Source organism: Rhinichthys klamathensis, unplaced genomic scaffold (assembly GCF_029890125.1).
Source record: "Rhinichthys klamathensis goyatoka isolate OS25496 unplaced genomic scaffold, OSU_Roscu_1.1 h1tg000181l_1, whole genome shotgun sequence".
In the NCBI taxonomy this organism is placed as follows: domain Eukaryota; kingdom Metazoa; phylum Chordata; class Actinopteri; order Cypriniformes; family Leuciscidae; genus Rhinichthys; species Rhinichthys klamathensis.
Genome location: NW_026606709.1, coordinates 2,602,093 through 2,628,437, shown reverse-complemented (window position 1 = coordinate 2,628,437; position 26,345 = coordinate 2,602,093). Strand labels below are relative to the sequence as shown.

Here is a 26,345-nt window from a genome sequence, read left to right as displayed (position 1 = left end):
TCGTGTTACTGCGAAAGATGGAGACAAATTGAGCCTCCCAAACAAATGATGTGCACCAGAAATCGTAAATCTAACCAAGTGTGAACTGAGTGCCAGAGAGCTTGCATTCATTATTCAGAGAGTTGTACTCCATCTTCTTTATGAATAAATTATTTTACTTTGATATCTAATGCATTATATGAGCACGCTAACACCGGGGACATCCATCCGTCTCTGGCATTTGTAATTAATCTGATGAAAGACTTGGACACCTGTAAGTGTTGCTGACAGCATCCTGTTGTGACGAAGCCTGCTGGCAGACTGTCAAACACTCCAGTGAAGGGAGAAGTTTATTTTTAAAGCCATTATATGGATTCAGATCTCATGAGCATCGTCTCATCTATTCCCACCCCTTTTTCTTTTCTCATATATGCTTGTCTTTTGTCTCAAATTCCTTTCCTCATCCTTTGTGTTCCTCCGCAGAGTAAACCCAAAGAAAAAGAAATCAAGGGCCAAAGGAAAGGTGAAGTCTCAGCGTGAAGGGAAGGAGAAAACGCACAGGAAGGTAGTTCTTCAATGTCACCATTAATTTTCTTTCGTCATGCCCCTGGGATTCTCTCAAGTCCAGCTTAATTAAGAGGCCCTGTTAGCTTTGCTGTAAAGGAATATTTATGCAGTCATATCATTCAGAGCTTTCAGCCTGTTTCATAGGTTACAGGGACCCAAATATAACAAGAACGGACTGCTACACAGAGCATAACCTAAAAGCGTTTAGTCAGCGAGCAATCAAGTCTGTGATCTGGATGACAGATTCGTAGGTTACGAAAACATAGATGTAACAAGAGTAGACTGTTACGCAGGGCAAACAAGGCAATCTTCCCATTTCAGGGCGGTTGGACCAAACCACTCATTATCTGTGAACGATAGTAATAGTATGTTCTCTAGTGCAACCTACTTCCAGCCATGCAGATATTTTTGTAGTGGAATATGATTCTCCTTGACAGCTTCGGGCGCCGGTTTGGCCTCAAGTGATCTAGATGGCTTTCCCTGATAGCAGGTTGTAAGCCATTGATTAGACTGGGCTTCCATGTGGTGCGTCAAACCTACAAATAGCCCTTTTTTCCCTCTGCACCTTTACATTTGCATAATGTGGCTTCTTCATCTCTTTGATATTTCCATGTATTGCCTCTTCTTTATTTATTAACTGCCACCTTAATACAGTGTTTTACTGGTTCTTGCACAGTGGAATGAGATGGAATTGTAAAGGAATGTCCTTGTCAAGTCAGTAAGTAGGTTGCTTGGAACTTATTTTTTATTTTTATTATTTAATTTGTTGGGATGTACATGAACGAACACACACACACACACACACACATACACTCACCGGCCACTTTATTAGGTACCCCATGCTAGTAACGGGTTGGACCCCCTTTTGCCTTCAGAACTGCCTCAATTCTTCGTGGCATAGATTCAACAAGGTGCTGGAAGCATTCCTCAGGGAGTTTGGTCCATATTGACATGATGGCATCACACAGTTGCCGCAGATTTGTCGGCTGCACATCCATGATGCGAATCTCCCGTTCCACCACATCCCAAAGATGCTCTTTTGGGTTGAGATCTGGTGACTGTGGAGGCCATTTTAGTACAGTGAACTCATTGTCATGTTCAAGAAACCAATTTGAAATAATTAGAGCTTTGTGACATGGTGGAAGTAGCCATCAGAGGATGGGTACATGGTGGCCATAAAGGGATGGACATGGTCAGAAACAATGCTCAGGTAGGCCGTGGCATTTAAACGATGCCCAATTGGCACTAAGGGGCCTAAAGTGTGCCAGGAAAACATCCCCCACACCATTACACCACCACCACCAGCCTGCACAGTGGTAACAAGGCATGATGGTTCCATGTTCTCATTCTGTTTACGCCAAATTCTGACTCTAACATCTGAATGTCTCAACAGAAATCGAGACTCATCAGACCAGGCAACATTTTTCCAGTCTTCAACTGTTCAATTTTGGTGAGCTCTTGCAAATTGTAGCCTCTTTTTCCTATTTGTAGTGGAGATGAGTGGTACCCGGTGGAGTCTTCTGCTGTTGTAGCCCATCCGCCTCAAGGTTGTGCGTGTTGTGGCTTCACAAATGCTTTGCTGCATACCTCGGTTGTAACGAGTGGTTATTTCAGTCACTGTTGCCCTTCTATCAGCTCGAACCAGTCTGGCCATTCTCCTCTGACCTCTGGCATCAACAAGGCATTTCCGCCCACAGAACTGCCGCTCACTGGATGTTTTTTCTTTTTCGGACCATTCTCTGTAAACCCTAGAGATGGTTGTGCGTGAAAATCCCAGTAGATTAGCAGTTTCTGAAATACTCAGACCAGCCCTTCTGGCACCAACAATCATGCCACGTTCAAAGTCACTCAAATCAACTTTCTTCCCCATACTGATGCTCGGTTTGAACTGCAGGAGATTGTCTTGACCATGTCTACATGCCTAAATGCACTGAGTTGCCGCCATGTGATTGGCTGCTTAGAAATTAAGTGTTAACGAGCAGTTGGACAGGTGTACCTAATAAAGTGGCCGGTGAGTGTATATATATACAGTAAGGTATTTTTTTAAGAAATGTATACTTTTTTTCTGCATGGATGCATTGAATTTGATCAAAAGTGGCTATAAGAAAAACGTTTACTGTGTTGCTAAATGTTTTCCAATAAATGCTGTTCTTTTGAACTATATATTATTCAAAAAAGTCACTGTTAAAAAATATATTAGGCAAAACAATTACTTTCAATATTGATAATAAGAAGGAATGTTTCTTGATCACCAAACCAACATATTGCAATGATTACTAAGGATCATGTGACACTAAAGACTGGAGTAATGATGCTAAAAATTAAGCTTTGCTGTCACCGGAATAAATTATAAAACAGTAAAACAATAATAAAATAGAAAACGGGTATTTTAAATTGTAATGATATTTTACTTTTACTGTTTTTACTGTTGCCTTGCAGCATAAGGGGCTTAAACTGTGTATGTATTTCAATTAATTTTTAATGTAATGAACATTTTATTTATATTATTTTAAATCCATAGTTGCATTAAACCCTGCTGTTTAACTCAGCGTCCATTGTTATTCCATTGTGACCGTCTAGACGATCAAGGCAATAGTGCCACCATAATTGGGAAAAGCAAAAGAAAAGTTACCATCAGCTAGATGTCATGTTTTTTTTTTGTTTTTTTAATCTTTCAGATGAAATCACCTAAAGTGGAGTGCATGGACTTTGAAGAAAGAAGGTACAGTGAGACCACTGTGTCACATGTGAGGGCATTTTTAGTAGCTAGCACCGCACATGTAGTATCGCAGATCAGACTTTTGATTTAGAGAAATGGCATCAGCAGCCAGCAGCCAGCAGCTGCACTTGGAAATGAGTTTTAATCCATTTACAATTCAAATATGCAATCATATTTTTTTTCTCTTTCCTTTAGAGTTGATGAAAATTAATTCTGATGATTTGAAAGTGCGCAGTTCTGGACAATATCCATTCCGATTTTCTCGCTACATTGGCTGTCTTTCAGGAAATTAATTTATTTATTAGAAAGAAAGATGTGGCATGTCAGAAAAGTAATAAGTGAAAAGCATTCAGATCAGAATGAGGGGGTAGATTGGAGCCTGAGGCACAAGTCTGGGAAAGCAAACGTTTAACATGAAGCTGTATTTCATATACAGATATAATTTAATATGTAGGATTTTCAGATGTAAAAGTTAGACCATCTCAAATTTCTCGTTGACTGTTTCTGTCTCACGATAAGAACGGTACATCTCTAATCAGGGACTTTGACAATCAGACGCTTTGTAAATCAATTCCCGCTGGTGATTGCAGGTGGGAGGTTGATTTACACGACAGAGGTCAGACTTTAAAACTGCTGAAGGTGTCCGAGTGTTCTTTTACACTTAATCTCTCCTAGAAAGTTCTTCGCTGAATTAAACCATTTGTTATTGTGATTGTAATTAATTGATTTGGTCTGCTCACCTCCCACCACATCTGAATCATGCTTTATGGAAATTGAAGCTTGCATCTCTTTGCAATTATCCTTGGACTTAATTACTGTAATTATATAATTATCATCAGTGGCCATTAAGCATTATTGTGTAATCACCATAATTTAGTCATTGTCATTGGTCAATCCGTTTTTGTCCTTTAGGTTTTTTTTAGACTGAAGTTCTCACAGCCTTTTAATGTGTTATTGACTGTTTGTCTCGTTTAGGTCTCAAGTGATTGTGAAGGAAGAGCCAGACAAAGATCCAGACTTTGTAACAGAAGGGAAAGGGAAAAAGAGGAAAAGAAAAGCGGATAAAACGGATGGTCCCTCTTCTACCTCTGAAGCACCTGTGTAAGTTGTTGTTTTTTTTTCCTGGGTGTAGCAATTAATAAGCCAGTAACATATCCCTTTTTCCTCTTCATATATTTCTTGTTTATTATAGGTAAGCTGTGCCACTTTTTGCTTAAAGCGATAGCTCACCTAAAAATTCCAAACCTGTACTTCCTTTTACAAAAGGATATGTTTAGAAGATTGTCAAAGCTGCTTGTTGTCCATACCATGAAGGAGGGTACCAAGGGCAGCTGTGGTCACCATTTACTTTCATCTTATGGAAATGAAATGTAGAGTACATAAAATGAAATGATTGTATGGGCCTAGAACAAGCAGCTTGTACATTTAATTAATCATTTATGGCTAATCTTTAATCAAATAATTAACATGGTTTTGTAAATTGGAGGATCACCAATATACATGATATACATGTTATACCTGAATTAATGTAAAATTAAATAAAAATTGTATTTAAATAACAAAGACCTTTAAACATTGTCTCACTATTTAATGACCATTTGACTACTATTACACAAATACTATGCAACTAGACAAATTTTGTAAGGGTGTCACGATTTTGATTTTAAATCGAAATCGACCGAAATTAAGTCACAATCTCGAACTTTGAATTAAAAAATGGAATCGTCGATGCTGCCACGCCCCCATGTCACGTCCGGTCGGCGTGCCAAGCGGAAAAAAACACCCGTGTTGAAGTGCTGCGAGTCAACCTCCTCTAACTTAGCTATAGCCATTTAAAAGATAGCATGGCAACTGCAGATGCGGGAGACCCATCGACAGAACTTGAAACCTCTACTCTTTCATTGAAGTCGCCGGTGTGGAAGTATTTTGGATTTCCAGTGAGTTATGTTGACAACGTTCGCGCTTCAAAAAAAGCCACAGTTTGCAAGCTCTGCTATGTGCGTGTACCAAATTCTTTCACTGGCGGCACGACTAACATGGCAGGGCATCTCCACAGGCACCACAAAAACATAGATTTATCTGTTAAACCAACAAATGTCTGTTTGTTTTGTGAAACTTGAATGTCATCTTCTGTGAAGAAGACTGCTGTTACAAAAGAGAGACTAGATGGCAGGTTATTTTGCTTAAGTTTCCAATTGACTAAAGATATAAGTTATTATATTATATTATAAGCACTTTATGTTGGTAATGTTTTAAATTTGACAATTTAGTGTGGTACATTGCGAACAAAGGTCAGATATTATATTGCATAAAAGTCTAGTCTAAAAATGGCATAGCAACCTGTGCTTTAAAAAAAAAATATGTAAAAATCGAGAATCGAACCGTGACCTTAGAATCGAAAATTAAATCGAATCGAAGATTTGGAGAATCGTGACACCCCTAAAATTTTGGCATGTGTACTTTTACTGTAATGAGTGTCTTGCCAGCGGAGGATGGAATCTCTGTTGATTGTCTTTAAAGGGATGATTTTTTTTTTTTTTTAAAAACATGCTGAAACTTTTCAGCATAAAAAAAGATCATTTGCATCAATCACAGACACCTGTATATGATGCACTTGTATGATGGGGTTGGTATTCTTTTTCTGAAAGTCTCTTTTTGAATGTCTCTTATGCTCACCCAGGCTGCATTTATTTGATTAAAAATCCAGTAAAATAGTAATATTGTAAAATATTACAGTTTAAAATGACTGTCCTATTTTACCTATTTTAAAATGTAATTTAGTCCTGTGATTGCAAAGCTAAATTTTAGCAGCCATTACCCCAGTCTTCAGTGTCACATGGTCCTCATTCAGAAATTATTCTAATATGCTGATTTGGTGCACAAGAAACATTTCTTGTCATCAGTGTTGAATGAAATTAAGAGACGAAAAAGCTTTACATGTATTGACTGCTTACTGTATGTCCCTGAAAGGCCAAAGAAGAAGAAGAAAGTTGCAGAAGAGGGACAGGGAAACTCTGCAACAGCAAAGAAGAAAAAAAATAAGGACAAAAAAGAAAAGGTGGGTTTTACCCAGAGTGCATTAGTGGTACATTGATTATAGAGAGAAGAACTTAGTGACTGTGTGCTGCTGAAATGCTAGTAATTTTGCTATTGAAAACCAAAAATCTTTAAAAAGGACACATGCTGAGAAGAGTTAAGATATAAAGGCACAGTTGGAAAGTTCTGAGGTACTGTACATTAGTGAGTTTTGCATTATTATAAATTGATTTTATATTAATGCCTCCACCAGGTAATTTTTTTTGCGTAAAACTATGATTTAAAAAAAAAAGAAAGAAAAGAAAATAGTCTTGATTGAAACTTCAGTTCACATGGTGAAAAGGCATGTTAGCACTTTCTATTTTTTTTTCTCACAAATCATTTCGTTCATCTTTTGCTATTCAGCTAAACTGCAGGTCAACGCAGCTTGTCCTTTGCAGTCACCCTACAATCTGATGGATTTAAAGGACCATGTCACAAAAGCGATTCCCTGTGCTGAAAAGCTATCATTTTGTTCAACAACTGTCTGTTGATAGTCATTTTAGTGCTATGGAGAGCAGTTTTGAAGAACATTTCTCTCTTGCAGAGCTCAAAATCTTATTCTCAGGAGAAACCGTGTACAGTTTTGTTTTTGGCTTACTGTGAAAAGATGCTGTCCTTGTCCACACTGCCCCTCAGGAGTTCATTTTGGTCTGGTGTTGTCTATTTTCCCACCGCAGACTTGACTTCTGTGCGCTTAAATTTATCCAAGTATTTTGATCTTTGTAAAAGTAAATGTTTTTTGTCTCCTGTGGGTCCACCAACATTTTAACCAGGGAAGCTTTTTATCGGAATAGCCACTATTGCCGCTATTGTATTCCTCCATTATAACAAAAAAGTCATGTCTAGAGATGCCCTGAAAGTTTTACATTCTTTAAACACCAAGAACTTTTGACTAAATTGTCAACAGCAGTTAATCATGTTTGCACGTACATCCTATTTTTACAGTTTCCCAGTTCATACCTGTTTATCCGAGAGTGTTAATCCTCCTGTTAGTTTTTATGTAATGTGCCAAGGCTGTCATGTAAGTGATATGTTCAATTAAAGTGAACATCTTTTCAGTGCTCATTTAAATTTCTGAGATATTTTGAACATTGTTGGGAATTCTGCAAATGTAAATATTTGTATAATTTGATCATTCAATGAAAAAAAAAAATGATATATATAATTTTTTTTTAAATGTGCTTTAGAGCATCAAATCTGTTACGATTGTATTTGAAAGTAAGCAGCATTTTTAAATCTAATTTTCTATTTTTCTAATTTTCCACATAAAGAGGAACTTAAATTATGCAGAAATGTAAAGTCTCAGTCCTCCACAGGTGGCTTTGAGTCCAGCAGTGCTTGTTTAAACTGGTCATATTTTTGATAATTTGCTACTTCTGCAAAATGCAGACAAAATGTTCACAAAGTTTGCAGTGATGACCCCTTTTTCCCTTTCAAAGGTGAAAAAAGAAGAAGAAGGAGGGTGTTCTGTCTCCACTAAGAAGAAAAAAACCAAGGAGGAGATCCAGGCAGCCAGGGCTCTCAAGATAAAGAAGAAAGAGGAGGAAGAGAAACAAAGATGGAGATGGTAAGCTCTCTGCATGCAACTTCTTGAGACCTCTTTTAGCCCAGAAGTTTTGTTTGACACTTTTCTTGACTTTTTTCCCAGGTGGGAAGAGGAGAAGTATGAGCATGGAATTAAATGGAAGTTTCTAGAACACAAAGGGCCATATTTCCCCCCTGATTATCAACCCCTTCCTGATGATGTGAAGTTTTACTATAACGGTATGTGTTCAGACATTATGAAGATCCAGTTGCTTCTGTTTTACTGATGCATCGTGTGGAAGCGTTTCACAGCAAAACGTGTAAAAAAAAAAAAAGAGATTTTGTTCAGAGAGGGGGTCAGTTCACTGGTCAATGGTGTTGCCATTCATTTTTCTGGTCTGGGCACGCAGCCCAGCTTAAGGTTGACCTGTTCCTCTGTTGGTGTCGGGCCTACTTCAGAGAGCACAGGAAGAGTCTTTAATCTCTTCGCTAAACTTTAAGGTCAGCTTCTTCTATTAATATCCACTCTGGCATTTACCATAGAGAGGCGTTTCTTAAACTATAAGTGCGGTTCGGAAGGCCCAGACCATTAATCTTGGTACAATAGCCCTGAGGGGGAAGTATTTGGATTTTGTACCTGAGACTCCCTGAACGGTAAGCTATAAATGGAGTTTTGATTATATTTGTCCTAGGCCATGATTCTCCGTGATGCATTTAAAGTCCTATATTGAGGGGTTTGCTGTCGAGTCCTGTGGGAACGTGTGTCTGAAGACTCATTTTATTGTGGTTAAACTTTTTTTTTCATTGCTCACTCGTTCTGTTGGAGATCTGTGGAAATGATATCTCGTTTATCTCTGTGCTTTTGTCGTCACCAGGTATCTTGTGAGAAATTAAGTTAATAATAATGTTTATCTACTTTATTTGCAGATAAACTCCAAACTCTTAGTCACATTAGTCATGTTGATTATTTACATATTTAGGGTTTGAGGAGTTTTTTGGTCTTATAAATGATTAAAGTTACGAGGAAATGGAAGTAGCGACAGATCTTTTCATACATATTTTGATGTACATTTAAATGAACATTTTCGAAAAAAGGGAAACAAAAATGTAGGGCGAGTGCTTGGTTCTATCAATCAGTTGTTGATTGGATTTAGAAATGTGGGCTTTGCACTCAAAAACGGAGGCAGATGAATGTGAGTTTGCTGGGGCAGAGTTTAAACAGACTAAATGATTGGAGAAGTCCTGCATACGTTACCAGAGAGAAGTCTTGTCGTTTTTATCGGAAGATTCAGTTATGACATTTTGATTAAATTACAAGGCAAACATTTTTTTTAAAAAAGGAAATGAAAGATGTGCATGGATGATTAGTTTAAAATAAAATAAAATAAATGTTTCATGCCAAAACTAGATGGTGGCAAATCATATGCATATTTATATTACATTTTTGATAAACAGTATGAAATGTATGTTGTTCAGTACATACTTTAACCCAAACAACTCATAATTGGTTGTTAGCTGGTTGCTTTTTTCCACACTCATGTCCTTATGGTAAGTGAATAATATGTTCTTTTTGTTGTAGGAAAGGCAGTGAAACTCAGCCTGCCAGCTGAGGAAGTGGCACTTTTCTTTGCTCAGATGCTGGATCACGAATACACAACAAAAGAAGTCTTCCGCAATAACTTCTTCAGGGACTGGAGGAAGGTAAACCATTCCTTCAAATGTAAGCCTAGCTTGATGTTTAACCAGTAGCTTTTAGAGTGAGGAGGGATGGGTGTCAGGTTATGAGTATGGAACAGTTATGAAGCTTGCAGCATCCCAGAATGCCTCAGGGCGTATCATGCAGAATTAATTTCGTGCTGCTTAGTGCTCAATGCTCTTGAAAATACGATTTGTGTAAAGGCATTGATATGCTAATCCAGACAACTTGCTTCCCGCATATGAACAAATCCAATTTAACTGTTTTATTATAACACGGAAGCCCCTGCTCGCTTCACTGAGCACAGTCTCCGCCCCGTCCCCGACTGTCAATCACGAGAATGAGCGAGAGAGGAATTCAAGTGATGAGACATCGGCTCTATTATTACAGTGCTTTCGAAAAGTGTTGTATGAGTGTTTTTGTCTCTACCTGATTGTTGCTCGCTGTTTTCTTCCGAGTTATCTGCGGCATGTAGCAAAGCAAACCGTTGTTTAAAAATGTTCATATAGATGTTTCATGACCTTTTGACCCATTTAGTGCTCATTAATGGGGACTAAACCTCTGAATACAATTAAGGGTTCAGTGGATAATGAATTTCTTGTGTTTCAGTATATGGCCACCCACAGTTCGAGGGCTTGGAGCCAGAGGGGCGTAAGTGGCTTTTGACCAACTTTACAGGAGAGACAAAACAAAATTTTGACCACACTTCAATCACCTGTATCATTAACCTTAAACCACAAACATTGCAACCACAGGCATACTTACATGAATGAGTATTTAAGTAAAAAATGTATGGCATATTAACACAATGAACATGTTCTAAAACATTTTAAAATAAAAAAATATGTCAAAAACGTCAGATACGCCTTTTTGGCACCAAACATTTCCAAGTCTTCTATGGACATATTGGGCGTATCTGCTAAACAATGCAGAAAATAATTGATCAAAAGGGGAATTGATTGAATAATTAACACTTGAATCACACTTGAACAAGTAATTATTTTTCATTTAACTCATTCATTATTATTTTTTTATATATTTTTTTTCACCTTTCCATTCTGGGCATCTGCTGAACACTACAGACTGTAATTAAAGTCACTGAACTTGCTAAACACACTTCTGATTGGCAATTCATGAGTTGTTCAATTGATTTCATTACAATTCTTTTTTTTTCAATACTCTATTCAATTGACAGTTCTCTCGTGTTCTTTTTGCTTTTTAGTTCTTTTCCCTCACCTTCCTTCCTGGAACATGAATGCCATGTGAATTAATGTAGCCTTGGCCAGAATTTCTTAACCTTTTACGTTGGTTTCTTTTCCAATTTTCAACATCTCTCTGTCTTTTTCTTCCTTTTTGTGGTGTGTTGGCATCCTCTTCCTCCCTCCTAAACAGGCTCAATGTCTACTGTCTCAGTCCCTCGATCTTCTTCTGTCTCCATGTGTCCCTCATCAATTGCATGATCTGTGTCCCTGCCTGTCTCTCTTTCCCCATCTTCTGCTGTCTACATGTGTCCCTCATCTCTCTCCCTCATCTCATGCTGTGTCCCTAAATTATATAATTAAAATGTATTAATATCCTACATGAATGCCCTGATACTAATAATTCGGGGTAAGGATTAGATAAGGTAATGTTCTAACTGATTTTCTATGCAAGTCAGAACTCACTTCCTCCATCTGTCTCCATGTGTCCCTCAAGTTGATCTCTCTTCCTCACCTCATGTGGCTGTGTCCTTTAATGATTAACACATTAATATTTATTAATATAATATCCTACATGAGTGCCCTGAATCTATTAGTTCAAGGCTAGGGTAAAGTAGATTATGAGAAAGTTCAAAAGAATATTCTCTGTCAGAACACAGGCACAGTTAGCCAGATCAGACCAAACCAATGGGATTAACGTTAGCCATGCTAGGCTAGGCTAACAAGGTAAGGCTCTCAAGGCATGATTATGTCTTACTGTCATCACTCTTGTGAGAAAATGCATTCAAACAACTCTGACTCATCTTCAACTTCTTCAATATACACTCACCTAAAGGATTATTAGGAACACCATCCTAATACTGTATTTGACCCCCTTTCGCCTTCAGAACTGCCTTAATTCTACGTGGCATTGATTCAACATGGTGCTGAAAGCATTCTTTAGAAATGTTGGCCCATATTGATAGGATAGCATCTTGCAGTTGATGGAGATTTGTGGGATGCACATCCAGGGCACGAAGCTCCCGTTCCACCACATCCCAAAGATGCTCTATTGGAGATCTGGTGACTGTGGGGGCCATTTTAGTACAGTGAACTCATTGTCATGTTCAAGAAACTAATTTGAAATGATTCGAGCTTTGTGACATGGTGCATTATCCTGCTGGAAGTAGCCATCAGAGGATGGGTACATGGTGGCCATAAAGGGATGGACATGGTCAGAAACAATGCTCAGGTAGGCCGTGACATTTAAACGATGCCCAATTGGCACTAAGGGGCCTAAAGTGTGCCAAGAAAACATCCCCCACACCATTACACCACCACCACCAGCCTGCACAGTGGTAACAAGGCATGATGGATCCATGTTCTCATTCTGTTTACGCCAAATTCTGACTCTACAATCTGAATGTCTCAACAGAAATCGAGACTCATCAGACCAGGCAACATTTTTCCAGTCTTCAACTGTCCAATTTTGGTGAGCTCTTGCAAATTGTAGCCTCTTTTTCCTATTTGTAGTGGAGATGAGTGGTACCCGGTGGGGTCTTCTGCTAGCCCATCCGCCTCAAGGTTGTGCGTGTTGTGGCTTCACAAATGCTTTGCTGCATACCTCGGTTGTAACAAGTGGTTATTTCAGTCAAAGTTGCTCTTCTATCAGCTTGAATCAGTCGGCCCATTCTCCTCTGACCTCTAGCATCAACAAGGCATTTTCGCCCACAGGACTGCCGCATACTGGATGCTTTTTCCCTTTTCACACCATTCTTTGTAAACCCTAGAAATGGTTGTGCGTGAAAATCCCAGTTACTGAGCAGATTGTGAAATACTCAGACCGGCCCGTCTGGCACCAACAACCATGCCACGCTCAAAATTGCTTAAATCACCTTTCTTTCCCATTCTGACATTCAGTTTGGAGTTCAGGAGATTGTCTTGACCAGGACCACACCCCTAAATGCATTGAAGCAACTGCCATGTAATTGGTTGATTAGATAATTGCATTAATGAGAAATTGAACAGGTGTTCCTAATAATCCTTTAGGTGAGTGTAGGATTCATCAGTTTGTTTCATAATATTCATCAAAATCGTTTCTGCCTCAGACAGTTCCATGTCTGCAGTTGTGTCAGCCATTTTGAATGCAGTTTTAGGGCACCAACTACACTTACGCCCTTCTGGCTCTGAACAAAAATATGGGTCCTACATGTATTTTTCAGAGCCAGAAGGGCGTAAGTGGACTTACGCCCTTCTGGCTCCAAACATTACTCACACTTTTGTGTTAGGTCTGTATTGTTTTGTTGCTTTATTCAATACAGTTTGATCTCAGATAGGTCTTTTTGGCACAACTAGATAGAGCTCATCAAGACCTTTAATTTGATATATAGAACTCATTTTCGCCCAAAATGCCACTTACGCCCCTCTGGTTCCAAGCCCTCGAGTTGTGCCCACATTCATTGACTCTGCAGTGCAGACAGCAATTAGAAAAACAAGGTCAATGAAAAGTGTGCTGAGAGGGAGGAGGTGTGTTTATGTACTTCTTAGAGTTTGGCAATTACTGCACATTAGAGAGCCGCCAGAACTGGGCGCCACAGGATGTCATCGGAGAGCAGCCTAACTCCTGTCTAGATACAAAACTGTGTTCAGGATAAGTGGATTCATCTTTGATTGTCTTAGTGATATTGAAATTTTAGCTGATACTGATTATATAACGTTATGACAGGTAACCTAGAAATCTATAATACTTTAATAAAAAAAAATGCTTTACTATGTTTTATAATGCACTAAAGTGATATGGTAGTGAATTTAGGCATCAAAACAACGTATACAGCATGAAAAATAGGTAATAAACTATCCATACATCCATACAATGAAAGCCAATGGACACCAAAACTGTTTGGAAACTCACATAAGTTTTTTAAAAACATGAGAGTGAGTAATAATGATTGAATTTTCATTTTTGGTGAACTATCCCTTTAAATGAATGTCATCATTATAATAGAGGAGGGACCTTTGAGCTGCTGGTTATATTGTACCTGGAAAAAAAAAATCTTTGCAATAATCTACCACTTAAAAAAAAAAGTTAGTGCTAGATGATGGCAAAAGCCATTTCAGTTTTAAAATAGACAATTAAACATCCATTACCATGTTTATATTTAATTTAAAAAAAAAAACACAATAACCATTATGGTGCCAATATGTTGACCCTACTAGCTACCACCAGTGTTGGTAAAATGTTTTTGGAAGCTATCATTGAATTATCTCTAGGGCTGGGTACCGAGTTCGGTACTTTTTAGGTACCGACCGAATTGACAGCTGCACTACTTCCTGAACTTAAGCAAGGGCTGCGTTCAGCGCCGACAAAACGTTGCAGAACGTTTTTTAAACAGAAACGGTGATGCTTTGAACGCACTGTTGTGATGACGCAAGAGTTGCAACTACGGCAGCTGAGAAGGCTTTTTGTGTTCTTTGTGAAGAATTTTCGGAGCCTGATTAAGTCGGTATAAATATGTTTAATACTACAAAATATGCCCGATGTTACAGTTACTGCACTTGCCGCCCAGAACACAAGAGAACATCCCAATCGAGTGAAGGGATTTGTGGAAACTGAAATGGAAGCACATCTTACCTAATAAAGACTAAAACGCATCTATTTAGCCTCACATTCTTTTTGTTCATAATGTTTTATTAATACCCTGTATTTTCTTTCTCATTTTTAGGAAAAGCACTTTACATGCATTGTTTATTTCTATACCAAATGTCACACACTTGCAATGAAGCTAAAAATATAAACAACTACATCATTATGTTGATATCCTATATTTTTACAATAATACTTACGACAAACATGTCTTCTAATATCCTTAGTTGTTGCATATCGAACACATTTGTAAATTACTTCCATTGTGAGAGTTCTCTTTAATACCGTGTGCTTTATATACATGTTGCTGCTGATTGGACTGCAGTTGTGACACGCCCACCAAACAAGAGAAAACGCATCTCAAACCCCGTTGCACACCGGTACACGCCGTTTCCAGGAAACATGACGTTCAACCCGGAAACCGTAGCAAAACGTTGCGCACCGTTGTGATCTTGAACATGCCCCAGCTCCTTTATTTCCTGTCTTACATTATTGGACACACTGATTAATTCAGGTGTGCCTGACCTCAGTAGTAATAGCAACAATAATCAGACACACCTGGATTAATCAGTGTGTCTGATTAATCCGAATGATGCGTCTATTCGCATCTTTGCATTGACTTTGTATGTAATCTACTCGCGCAAATAATTAAATTTGCGTTCGGTGTGAACACACCATTAGTAAACACTTGTTCATTAATAAACAATTAAAATATCTCCTTGCTATTGTTTCCATAATCATTAGGCCAGTGCTTTGCTGCAAGCTTCATGCGTGCTGAGCGCGAGGCATATATCCCGCCCCCCAGTAGCCTATATTTAATTTAATTCACATTTATTTGTATAGCATTTTTCACAATACATATCGTTTCAAAACAGCTTTACAGAAAATGCATGTGTCTAAATTACAATTTAGAGTGATCTGTTATCAGAGGTGACAGTGTAATGCATTTCAATTAATTTTCATTCAGTTTCATTGTTAAACAATGCATTAAGTTAAGGCAGAAACAATGAGCTCATTGAAGTATAGAATACATGTTGTTAAATGATTAGGAAACATAGAAAACTTTAGCATTGGTGCTTTTTTACATACTCAAAATATGAGTGTAAAAAAGTCAACAAACTGAAAAAATAAAAATTAGGTAATGTTATATTGTTAAAACTGGTTACATAAAATTGGTATCGAAAAAAGTATCGTTCAGGAACCGGTATCGAAGTCAAGGTATCGGTATCGAACATTTTGTTTCAATACCCAGCCCTAATTATTTCTCAAATCTATTTGTGTGATTACTTTTTAAATAATCAGACTTAGGTTTTCTTCATGGCAGATGATAAAATGGAAAAAAACGTCTCTTAGGGTGTTTTTCACACCTATAGATTGCTTGTTTTGTTCTGATACAGGGACTTAATTAGTTACAATGTTGCATTTTTTTCTTGGTTCGGTTCACTTTCACAAGGCAACCTTTCAAAGCATACCAAAATGTGTTTATACAAGTCACATGCGAGTACAACTGTCCTCTTATTGGTCAGAGTTTCCTCTGCGTCATCCATCAAGATGATTGACAAGTTCGCTCCATAAGCTTATTGTGGCTTTAGTTGTAACTGTCGAGACATACGCAAACACTATACGAATGTAGCCGTCATTCGTGCTGTTAAATTATATACTGCAGTACATTCGAATTAATACTGCAGCAAATTCTCTGGATCTCCCAGCGCTTGCTGTCTAGACTCTAGAGGTTACATACTCAAACATACTAACTTTATAATGCAGCTAGAGCAGGAATCAAGGCTTCATCGGGACAATATTCGGGACACTACTGCTATTTATATAGCACATTTCCTGTTATGAATTATAATACCATTTGGTTCATTGGTCTCTTAGGTTGGATTGCTTTCACACCTCAAACGAACCGCCCGGTTCAGGCGGTCTTGGAGCGATTGTTTTGGTGCGGAGGTTCCGAAACAAACTCTCAGGTGTGAAAGCACCCTTAGACTTAGATTGTACTAGGGACCCATACCACAACTATAGATCTGAATGTCATAGAGACTTTAGGTCAGTTAGTAACCACTCTGAACATGCTAGCTTTAGTATAGCAACACAACACTTGAGTTGTGTTCTAACTGTCCACTATGTACTATGCACTATGTACTCTACCATCTAGTCCATCTATCAATGTTATAGGGTTATAGAGTCTGATAGACCCTCAAATTTAGATTTATTTATAAACATTATATTTGGGGTCAGTCAATTTTTTTTAGTTGATCAAATGTGACAGTAAAGACTTGCATTGTTTAAAAAATTGTCTATTTTAAACGAATACTGTTCTTTTGAACTCTATACATCAATGAATCCTAGAAACAAAATGTATCACAGTATCCACAACAATATTTATCAGCACAACTATTTTCCACGTTGATAATGTGAAATGTTTCTTGAGTGCCAAATTATCATATTAGAATGATTTCTGAAGGATCATGTGACACTGACTGAAGAGTAATGATTCTGAAAAATCAGCTTTGAACCACAGGAATAAATTATATTTTACAATATATTACGATAGAAAACATTTATTTAAAATGATATTATTTCACAACATTACTGTACTAGCATTAAATATGATTTAAACAATAGACATAGCAATGCACTATTTGTAATACTGCAGCAACATGAAACAGATTATTCACACAACAAATCATGGGCTATAATAAGTGGATAACATTGCACTTTTTAGCATTGCACTCAAGTTAATTTCCATTTGTTGCCACAGAAATTAAACTTTTCCTTTAAATACAGTGACGCATTTCTCAATGGCCAGTTATTTGTGATTGCCATTTAGTACATTTGATTTATTCAACAATATAGAGTCATGGATTGTGCTGCGCTCTAGTCCTAACCAATGTAGTTGATTTGTGAGTCTGAGGTTTGAGTGTCTGTTTGTGTGCCATTTTTTGGGGGGCATTCTTTCCCTTTTCCTCTCATTTTACTCGTTTCCTTCTCTGTGCTCTGGGCTCTGCTCCCTGGCTAATGGCCCAGGGGTGCCATTTATGGTCGAGGGTGCGTATTTGTGTGACAGAATGGGGAGATGGAGGGGGGCAGGTCAGATGAAATTGCTTGTGTGAGGTCCCGTGGCGCAGGTTCTCTTCACCAGCCCCAGGAGGAGAGATTAGAGTGAATCAGTGTTAGTGTGACATTTAGCACCGCAAAAGTGCAAGAATAAATCATAAGCCGACAAAAGGGAAACGCGTATGTCAGTCCTCTGTGACCCCTCCATCTGATACTTACTTTTCTCTCCTCTCATTTTTTTTGGTTGTCTTCGTCCTCTATCTCCTTTCCTGTGCCCCATGGGAAACTGTGATCATCACAGGTGAGGGGATCTCGGTCCTCTAGTGTTGTTTTGATGATCTTTAGTGTCTTCTGATGTAGGAAGTGCTTGTTGTTATCGAATGCCATGAAACAGGCCATATCCCGAAGCAATATCAGTGCAAAGGATCAGAAGGCACCCTTTTTTGAGTCATTGAGATGTATAAAACTGCTAAAAAAACATCAGAAGTGGCTCACTTAAAAGGACTTAACTTTGAAGCAAGGCTGTTTCACATGATATATCAGTTAATTAGTGACATATTTCAGTATTAACCAATTTTGACTGGTTAATTTTGTTATAAATATTGCGAGCAAAAAGACAGCCTAGACATATATGATCAGACAGCCATTGTTTGATCAATTTACCCTTCAGAATAGCTGCTATGCGTCACAAAAGCTCAAGCACTTCCACTGAACTGAATCTTTTGCCTAGTCTGAAGTAAAATGTATGATATTCCTAGTTGCAATTCATGACAGGACTGCCAATTGGAATCAACCTGAATGCAAGGTCAACTCAATAACCTGCTGTAAATCCTCAAGATCTTGACCCCTAAGCAAGGTCAAAGTCAAATTTCAGCCTTTCCCCAAAATGTAGAGGGATGTAAATAAAGATTTAAAAGTTTGAGGTCTGTAAGATTTTGTTTATTTATTTATTCTTAAAAAGAAGTATCTTATGCTCACCAAGGCTGCATCAAAAATTTAGTAAAAACAGCAATATTGTGAAATAGTATTACAATTTAAAATAACTGCTTTCTATTTTAATATATTTTAAAATGTATTCCCATGATGGCAAAGCTGAATTTTCAGCATCATTACAGTCTTCAGTGTCACATGATCCTTCATAAGATATTCTGATTTGGTGCTCAAGAAACATTAGAAAACATCTACCCTTGAAAGATGAGGTCATGCTAAAAGTTTTTCCAAAGTAGTAGCTTTCTCATGGAAGATGTATTGACCTGAAGATGTACTGATTGCTGTCATGAATTGTTTTCGTCCATCATTCTACTCCAAGTGTGATGATTCAAAGCCTTTTATTACAAGACAATTTGGATAATGTTTCATTGATTCTCTTACATCAATTTCTTTTCACATATTCTTCTTTGTAGCCGTTTTTGCTGCTGTTACAGAAAAAGGCAAAGTTCTGATATGTGAAAATCTTGCAGTCAAGTATGTATGTGTTGCTAAAAAACATGAGGGTGCGAATCTTTTCTGATCTTCACACATATACGCTTACCCAAGGTCAGCTAAAGTTCACTCAGTTCAAGAAATTTGTGCTTGGTCTATCACCCTATGTGGACTCAAAACAGTGCCCTCAGCTTCTTTCTTATAAGATGTCTGGTAGACGTATGAAGCGAGCAGAAACTATCTTAAAACCCTGCATGGATGGGACTTGTTTTCCCTGAGGAGTAAAGTAAAATTTCTGTTTCACAGCCTTTTATATTGATTTTAATCCAGTCCAAACTGTTTTTTTCACCTAACCGTGGGACAATTTTTGGTGCAAATTGTCTACTGTGTTTCGTCTACCCTGGGGTCCTCTGAGAAATAGTAAATGACATCTGGCTAGGGATGTCTATGATTGCTGTGTATTATTTTAGCACAATGATTCTCCTAATGTATACTGCTACTAAGGCCGCATTTACATCACATTTTTTAAGTGGCCCAAATCTGGATTTTTTTTTTCCTCCCATGTGGCACAGTTCAGATATGACACATGAATGTGTAAGCAGGAAAAAAGCACATGGATTCTGATATTCTCAGATCGGTTTCAGGCCTCATTCATATGTAGAAATAAATCAGATATAAATCGGATACATGCATTTGCGTCTGCCATGCAAGCTGACAGATCAGTTGTTCCCCTGTCAAAGCGAGTCTTACTTAATTGAAAAAGCGATGGTGGCAAATGACGTTGACTCAGGTGGACACCAACCGTTATCACATAACTCTTTTCAATGCCGCAATGGAGGACGAAGGCTCAACCCAATGTTTTGCTGACCTTTAAAGATGGTACGGAAAGCAAAAGCTTGTATTCATCTGCGTCTATTGCAAATCGTGTCGCTTTTACTTCCTTTTCAGCCTAAGCTTTTCAGGTCAGTATGTCTACCTTGGGTTGTTTCGCCAAGTATATAGTATAAATGCAGATATTGGATATGTGTCACTTTTAAAAGATGTAGTAAGCCAGTCATCAAAAAAATCAGATATAGTCAACAAATTGGAATTGGGTGTGGGCATCAAGTAAATGTGGCCTGAAGTAAAAATAAAAATAAAAAAAAGAGAACCTTTAATATGGACTTTTTGGCAGTTGGTGGTTCAAGTTAGCCTGACTTCGTCATACTCATATTCTAGTCAGAATGTGAGTCTGATACTGCTCCATTGGGCTTTGATTATGAGGCGTGTCTTAACCGAACCAGGATAAAAAAAAAAACTCTGCACTCAATTGGATAGACCTACAACCAATCAGAGCAACGCAGTAAGTGTTTTTTTTATGAGCTACGCAAAGTTGTCAACAGAACTCAACTACCGCACACTGGAAGAAGTAGTAAAATAATGAGTGCTGCTTCTTTTACTTGGTCCTCCATGAGTCCTCCACAACGACCACAGGGCTTTCATTGCGTCCCATCTTCTTAGCGACCATCGGAGCCAGCTGATAAATTAAACTTTTGCCGAATCCCGTAGGAAGGACGGAAAACACATCTTTCCGATCAACAAATGCCTTGATTGCAGTTCTCTGTTCGTCTTTTAAAATGAATGCGCTGTCGATTTTTTTTTTACAACAGACGCGATAGCGGAATCTATACATCTCAATTCTCCAGCTGCAGTCATCTCTGAGGGAAACCAGTTCAACCCAAGCGCTCTTTGATAACTGCAGATCATCTGTCCATCATCGTATAAAGCCCGTCCTGGCAATTTGATTGGCCCGACTAATTCTGAACCGATCATAATTACTCCTCAATGGATCGAGTCCAGACTGAACTTCCCGACCAGAAAAAGTTGTGGGCGGGGTTCGGGCTGGCATCGGGCTGGCATCGGGCTGGCATCCAGGCTAGGTTCAAGTACTGCTGACATCTCATCCGATTTAAATCAATAAGGAAAGTTATAGACTGCTGAGGTCACTGTAGAGCAGTGTGTGGTCTGATCTGATAGTTCACCCAAAAATTTTAAATCTGTCATTAATTACTCACCCTGTATGAACTCTGAACTCACCTTTGATGAAATCTGAGAGCTCTCTGTCCCTCCATAGACAGCTACGCAAATGACACTTTGATGCCTCAAAAAGTCCATAAAGAGATAGTAAAACTAATCCATATGAATTGAGCAGTTTAGTTAAAATTTTCTGAAGAGACTCTTTTATATATATTTTCATCACTTTATATGATGAACAGATTGAATTTAGGCTTCGTTTTGAAACACTTCCTCCTTGATGGTTTTGATGGTTTATGCATGTGCTTGTGTACAGGAGATGACTTTGGAGGAGAGACAGCTAATCATGGATCTGAACAAGTGTGATTTTGGGGAGCTCCATACTATGCATAAAGAAAAGGTGGAAGCCAGAAAGAACATGAGCAAAGAGGAGAAGTTGGTGGGTGTCCTTCGTTACATCTAAATGTTTGAAATATAAATCAAAGTTACAATCTTTGAATGGACTGCCTCATCCCTTACGCTAGGTAACCAATGTTCCTCTGAATTGATAAATGTTCTCCAGGTTAATAAAGAGGTCAATCAAAAAATTGTTGAGGAGTATGGGTTCTGTGTGTTGGACCACCATCGTGAGCGCATTGGGAACTTTAAGATAGAACCTCCTGGGCTTTTCCGAGGTAGAGGAGATCATCCTAAACAGGGAATGCTGAAGAAGAAGATTCGACCTGAAGACGTCATTATCAACTGCAGCAAGTGAGGGTTTCATGTCGTAACACTCCGCAGTCAGCATAGCTTTATCAAGCTGTATTATATGTTCAGATGTGGGATTGTTGCTGTAGCACTGTGGCATGAATGTGAAGACTAACAAAAGCACATTGCTGATATATTTGATAGAAAGTTGTTTGCAAATGGGTACAATAATTTTTACTCAAGATCTCTTCTGAAAAACCATATATATGCAGTTTCAAGTGTTAGTTCTTTCATCAATCAGTATTTTGTTTTCAGAGGAAGTATAAGGTATGAATTTAACCCTACAGAGACTCTCGTATCCCAGAACCTCCTGCTGGTCACCGCTGGAAGGAAGTTCGTCATGACAACACTGTAACGTGGCTTGCCAGCTGGACTGAGAACGTACAAGGATCTTGCAAATATGTGATGCTCAATGCCAACTCCAAACTTAAGGTATATATATTATAGTCTCCACTTCAGATTCAAAGCTTTAGCATTAGCATATTTATTATTTTTATTAATTTATTTTGCTATTTAACTATGCACAATTTTACTGCATGTATATGGTTAATTGCATTTTACTTTTTTTACTTTATATTTTTACTTTACTATTTACTATTATTACTATTGTTTTTTTTTGTGTGTTTTTTTGTTTTTTACCTTTTTGCTGCCCTATCAGAACAGATTTGTTTCAACCCACGATAGATCTAGATCAAAGGTTTTCAAACTTTGCAGGGAACCCCGTAAATTATTATAAATGTGCGTGAAATATATGGAAAATTATTTAAGTATAATGTCAAATTCTGTAGATTTTAACTACGGTACCATTATTGTTGTTATTATTATATTAACTAACTCTGACCCCTGGAGGTCCTTGGTCCCTAATTGGAAAACCCCTGATATACAGATAACAAACACACATAAAGCAACACATAAAAACAAAACAAAACTGAGATCGGTCACTTTGTCTGTGGGACAATCTTTTCCTTCATAGAGTACATTAGTGCCCGGCCACTTTTTAGCAGCATTGGTTAGCAGAAGTATTTTTATTTCCATTCATTTTTCCCACGGGGGGTTTTTAGTCTTTGTTAAAGCGTTACAAGCCTTGAACCAATCCAACCAACTACGAGGTAAATCATGACATTACAAACTTTTATTTGAAGCAAAAAAGTATTTGAAAATGGTGCTTCATGGGAGTGGGCATTTCCCGCCAGCTCTTTTGGTGTGATTTACTCTCCGAGACCGTCTAATTTGTTGACTTTTCTATACGGGGTCATGGGTAATGTAGTTTTCACCACAAATTCAGCAGTTAAACACTAATATTTAAAGTTGAAATAATGTGAACGGATACCTATAACAAAAGCATACCATTTTACCATCGAATAACAACCTTGGAACTTGCAGTAGGTCTGTCTTTAAAGGCCTATAAGTTATCATTAAAAATCTATTTCCTTATGGAGAAAATGAATGGAGATTTACTTCCACAACCCGACTGTTTTATTCTATATGTTGGCGGTTCTTGGTCAGAATAAGCTGCATGCAACTTCATGCTTTTAGTCAAAAGTCTGGTGGTGTGATAGTAATATTTCCTTACCATTGACTTGATTAAAATGTACTTATTGCCCTCTCCTTTCTCTCTCTGCCTGTACATCCCTTCATTTACAACTCATCTTCACGTCCTTTTCACCTCACGACTGTCTGTCTCTGTCACCTTGTTAATAATAGATGTGATTTGATGTTGCCTTTTAGCACAGAGTCCGGGCCAATCAAACAGAGCTGATGTGTATTCTCGCGTTCTGCCGAATCATGCTCACTTAGTTTCAGCTCAGCACCTCATCTTCACCCTCGTTCCACTCACTAACTCTCGCTAAATAAATTAGGAAGAAAAGTGATCCATTTCATCAGAACTTAGTGATGGACACCTCTCAAGAAATCTAAAAATCAAAACAAATTCTCTACACCGTCTCCCAGCCACCTCATTACTTTGCTTTTCTTTCCTAACCGGGTCCATCCATCTGTCTGCTTTCTGTTGCTTTTTATGTACTGAATTAGTGTGTGAAGGTTAAGTTATTCTACATTATGTTGGTCACTATGCTGTTGCTGTGACAACAAAGTAACTTTTTGTATGTACAAATTAAAGTGCTTGTAGCTGGAATCAGACAACCTGACCGTAACATGCAATAAGGTTTTGTAAATACCAGTTTTCAGGATTTATTAGATGGGAGGTGGCGAGGCGCGCTACAATGTTCCGTTCATTCATTATCAACTGAAAACGGCATATAGAAAAATATTGATTCTTGGAATTTAAGAATCGGTATCGGTTCATAAAAATGAGAACCAATTCAAATCGAGAAATCAATATTTTTTTTTTACACAGTCTCCTAATCTACTGTATATTAAAGTAATGTACTTGTAAATGTTAAACATTTAGCTGAAATATAAACCCTTAGATGTTCTGACCCAACTTCCTGGATCAGCAGGAAGAAAAATTGCACTGAAAATGCGGGCAAGAAATTTACATTTGTTTCGTGGAGTCTTTAAGATTATTTTTTCTAAATCTCTTGATATGATTTTTTTTTTTTTTCATCACCTCAGATTTCAATCAGTTCCTTTGGAATAAGATGGTACTTGAAGACAGATCACTCATGAAGTGTCAGGCTGAGCTGCCCCATGGCATGTAATTTAGTTCCTTGCTTTACTTTGTTGATTTATTTTGTTTCCCGTAGGGTGAGAAGGATTGGGAAAAGTATGAGGTGGCTCGTAGACTGAAGACGTGTGTGGATGCCATCCGAACCCAGTACCAGGAGGACCTCAAGTCCAAACAGATGGGCACACGCCAGAGAGCCGTTGCCCTCTACTTTATAGACAAGGTCAGGCCACACAAGCTTCTCAGACATAATTTGTGCACATTAGAGAGCTTTATACAGCTCAAGCTGCCTGTTGAGAATAAATACAGCAGAGAGTGAGGAGATATCACAGAGGACAGCATGTGGATTTGCTATTTCTGCAGGTGTACTAAGTTCTGAAAGTTAAAGTATGTTTTCATAATATAATGAATTATTTATTTTAAAAGATCAAAGTTCAGTTCCTCATGTTATGGTCAATTTAAAGGCCTATTATGCCCTTTTACGAAGTCTTGATTTGGCTTTTGGGGTGTACTAGAATGTTTTCATGCTAGATTGTTCAAAAAACGCATTATCTTTCACATATTTTACATCATACAGCTCCTCTCTCCCCCTCGAACACAGCAATTTCGATGAAGCCACCCCTTCCGAAATACGAAATGTGCTGTGATTGGTTAAGCTGGCCCAGTGTGTCATGATTGGCACCTAGTAGCACGTGTTCTGGAATGTCCCCCGCCCCTCCATAATTTCATAATAGCAAATGTCTCAAATGTGACTTTCATAATTGTGAATTATTATCTCACAATTGCGACTTGTCACAATGAAATTATATTTCACAATATGACCATTCAAATTCAACTTCATATCTCAGAATTAAAAATATTGTTTGTAAATTTGAGTATCTCATTATTTTTTTATTTTTTTAGATCTTCTAGTGTGACATGAATAACATCATATGAGACTTTTTTTCCCCCCAAAAAATTGAACTATTTTTTGGAAGGCAAACATCTTTTCCTCGGTTTATAAAAACGTACACACACACACACACACTCTCACACAAATCCTAGTTCTGTGTGGAGATACTGGATCAAAGGTTACATCCAGTATCAAAGGGTTTCAGAGTCTTTTCTTATTACACTCAATACCATACTGCAGCTTTCAGTCCACTGTCATGTCCAAACATGTTCACAAGCAGCTGAGCATTCACTCTAAGATGTTCTGAAGATCCAGTGTCATGTCTGTATGAAGCAGGTGTATGTGTGTGTTAAACTCTTCAGCTGGCTCTGAGAGCAGGTAATGAAAAGGAAGAGGGTGAGACGGCAGACACCGTGGGTTGTTGCTCACTACGCGTGGAGCACATCACTTTACACGACACACTAGATGGGCAAAAGTGTGTGGTAGAGTTCGACTTCCTGGGTAAAGATTGCATCCGCTACTACAACAAGGTTCCTGTGGCCAAAAGGGTAAGAACATTGTAAAGGTAGACAGATTGTGCTGGCTTACATTTTACATTTCTTACATGTATTAACACTGGAACAAACACAAGCTTAACTAAAACACTTCCAACTGGAAATGCAAATCTATTGCAAATTGGATTCATCGCATTTATCAATTACCTCATGTATGATAATTTTAGTCATAACAGGTGGGTTATTGTTATTTTAACAGCTCGTAGCTGTTGAAAGTACGGTTTCTCCACTGTTCGCTAGCGTGGAGGTCAGGCTAGAGGGGCAGTGAGACGTGTGCCGTACTCAGCCGCTAGATCTTGTTTGCTTGCATAGGTTTCAAAATGTAAATGAGAACATTTGAAAGAAGCTCATCAAGTGAAAATTAATTAGTTTCTGAATATCTTGCAAGTTTATTTGGCGTCAGGCAGACTTTGCGGAAATGTCAGATATAATTGCAGGTATTGTGAAAACCGACCCCCACTTTTTCATCACCACATTACGACATAATGAATTACAATTAAAGCCTTTGGAACTTGATGCCACGTGGTCTGGAGCTGCATTACCATCAATAAGCTGCCGTTCATTTTCCTTTTTTATAGAATAACAAGTTTGTTTGAGTAACAAACTATTTGTATGAATGTATCTATGTCCTGAAGTCTTGAGATCAC

General features: G+C 38.1%; 1 protein-coding gene across 2 annotated transcripts in view; it reads left to right on the top strand.

Annotated features, from left to right (window-relative positions):
• The window catches only part of zgc:173742 (DNA topoisomerase I, mitochondrial), a 36,142-nt gene that overhangs the window by 388 nt on the left and 9,409 nt on the right, over window positions 1-26,345 (top strand). Inside the window, exons 2-13 of one of the 2 annotated variants that reach the window (XM_056261269.1) lie at window positions 463-544; window positions 3,225-3,268; window positions 4,241-4,366; window positions 6,236-6,323; window positions 7,783-7,910; window positions 7,992-8,107; window positions 9,447-9,568; window positions 21,196-21,318; window positions 21,442-21,629; window positions 21,914-22,058; window positions 24,332-24,475; window positions 25,507-25,692. In XM_056261269.1, the coding sequence (XP_056117244.1) occupies window positions 463-544; window positions 3,225-3,268; window positions 4,241-4,366; window positions 6,236-6,323; window positions 7,783-7,910; window positions 7,992-8,107; window positions 9,447-9,568; window positions 21,196-21,318; window positions 21,442-21,629; window positions 21,914-22,058; window positions 24,332-24,475; window positions 25,507-25,692 (1,492 nt within the window). Of the gene's footprint in view, window positions 1-462; window positions 545-3,224; window positions 3,269-4,240; window positions 4,367-6,235; window positions 6,328-7,782; window positions 7,911-7,991; window positions 8,108-9,446; window positions 9,569-21,195; window positions 21,319-21,441; window positions 21,630-21,913; window positions 22,059-24,331; window positions 24,476-25,506; window positions 25,693-26,345 lie in introns of both variants that reach the window. The other variant, XM_056261270.1, reaches the window with a different exon arrangement.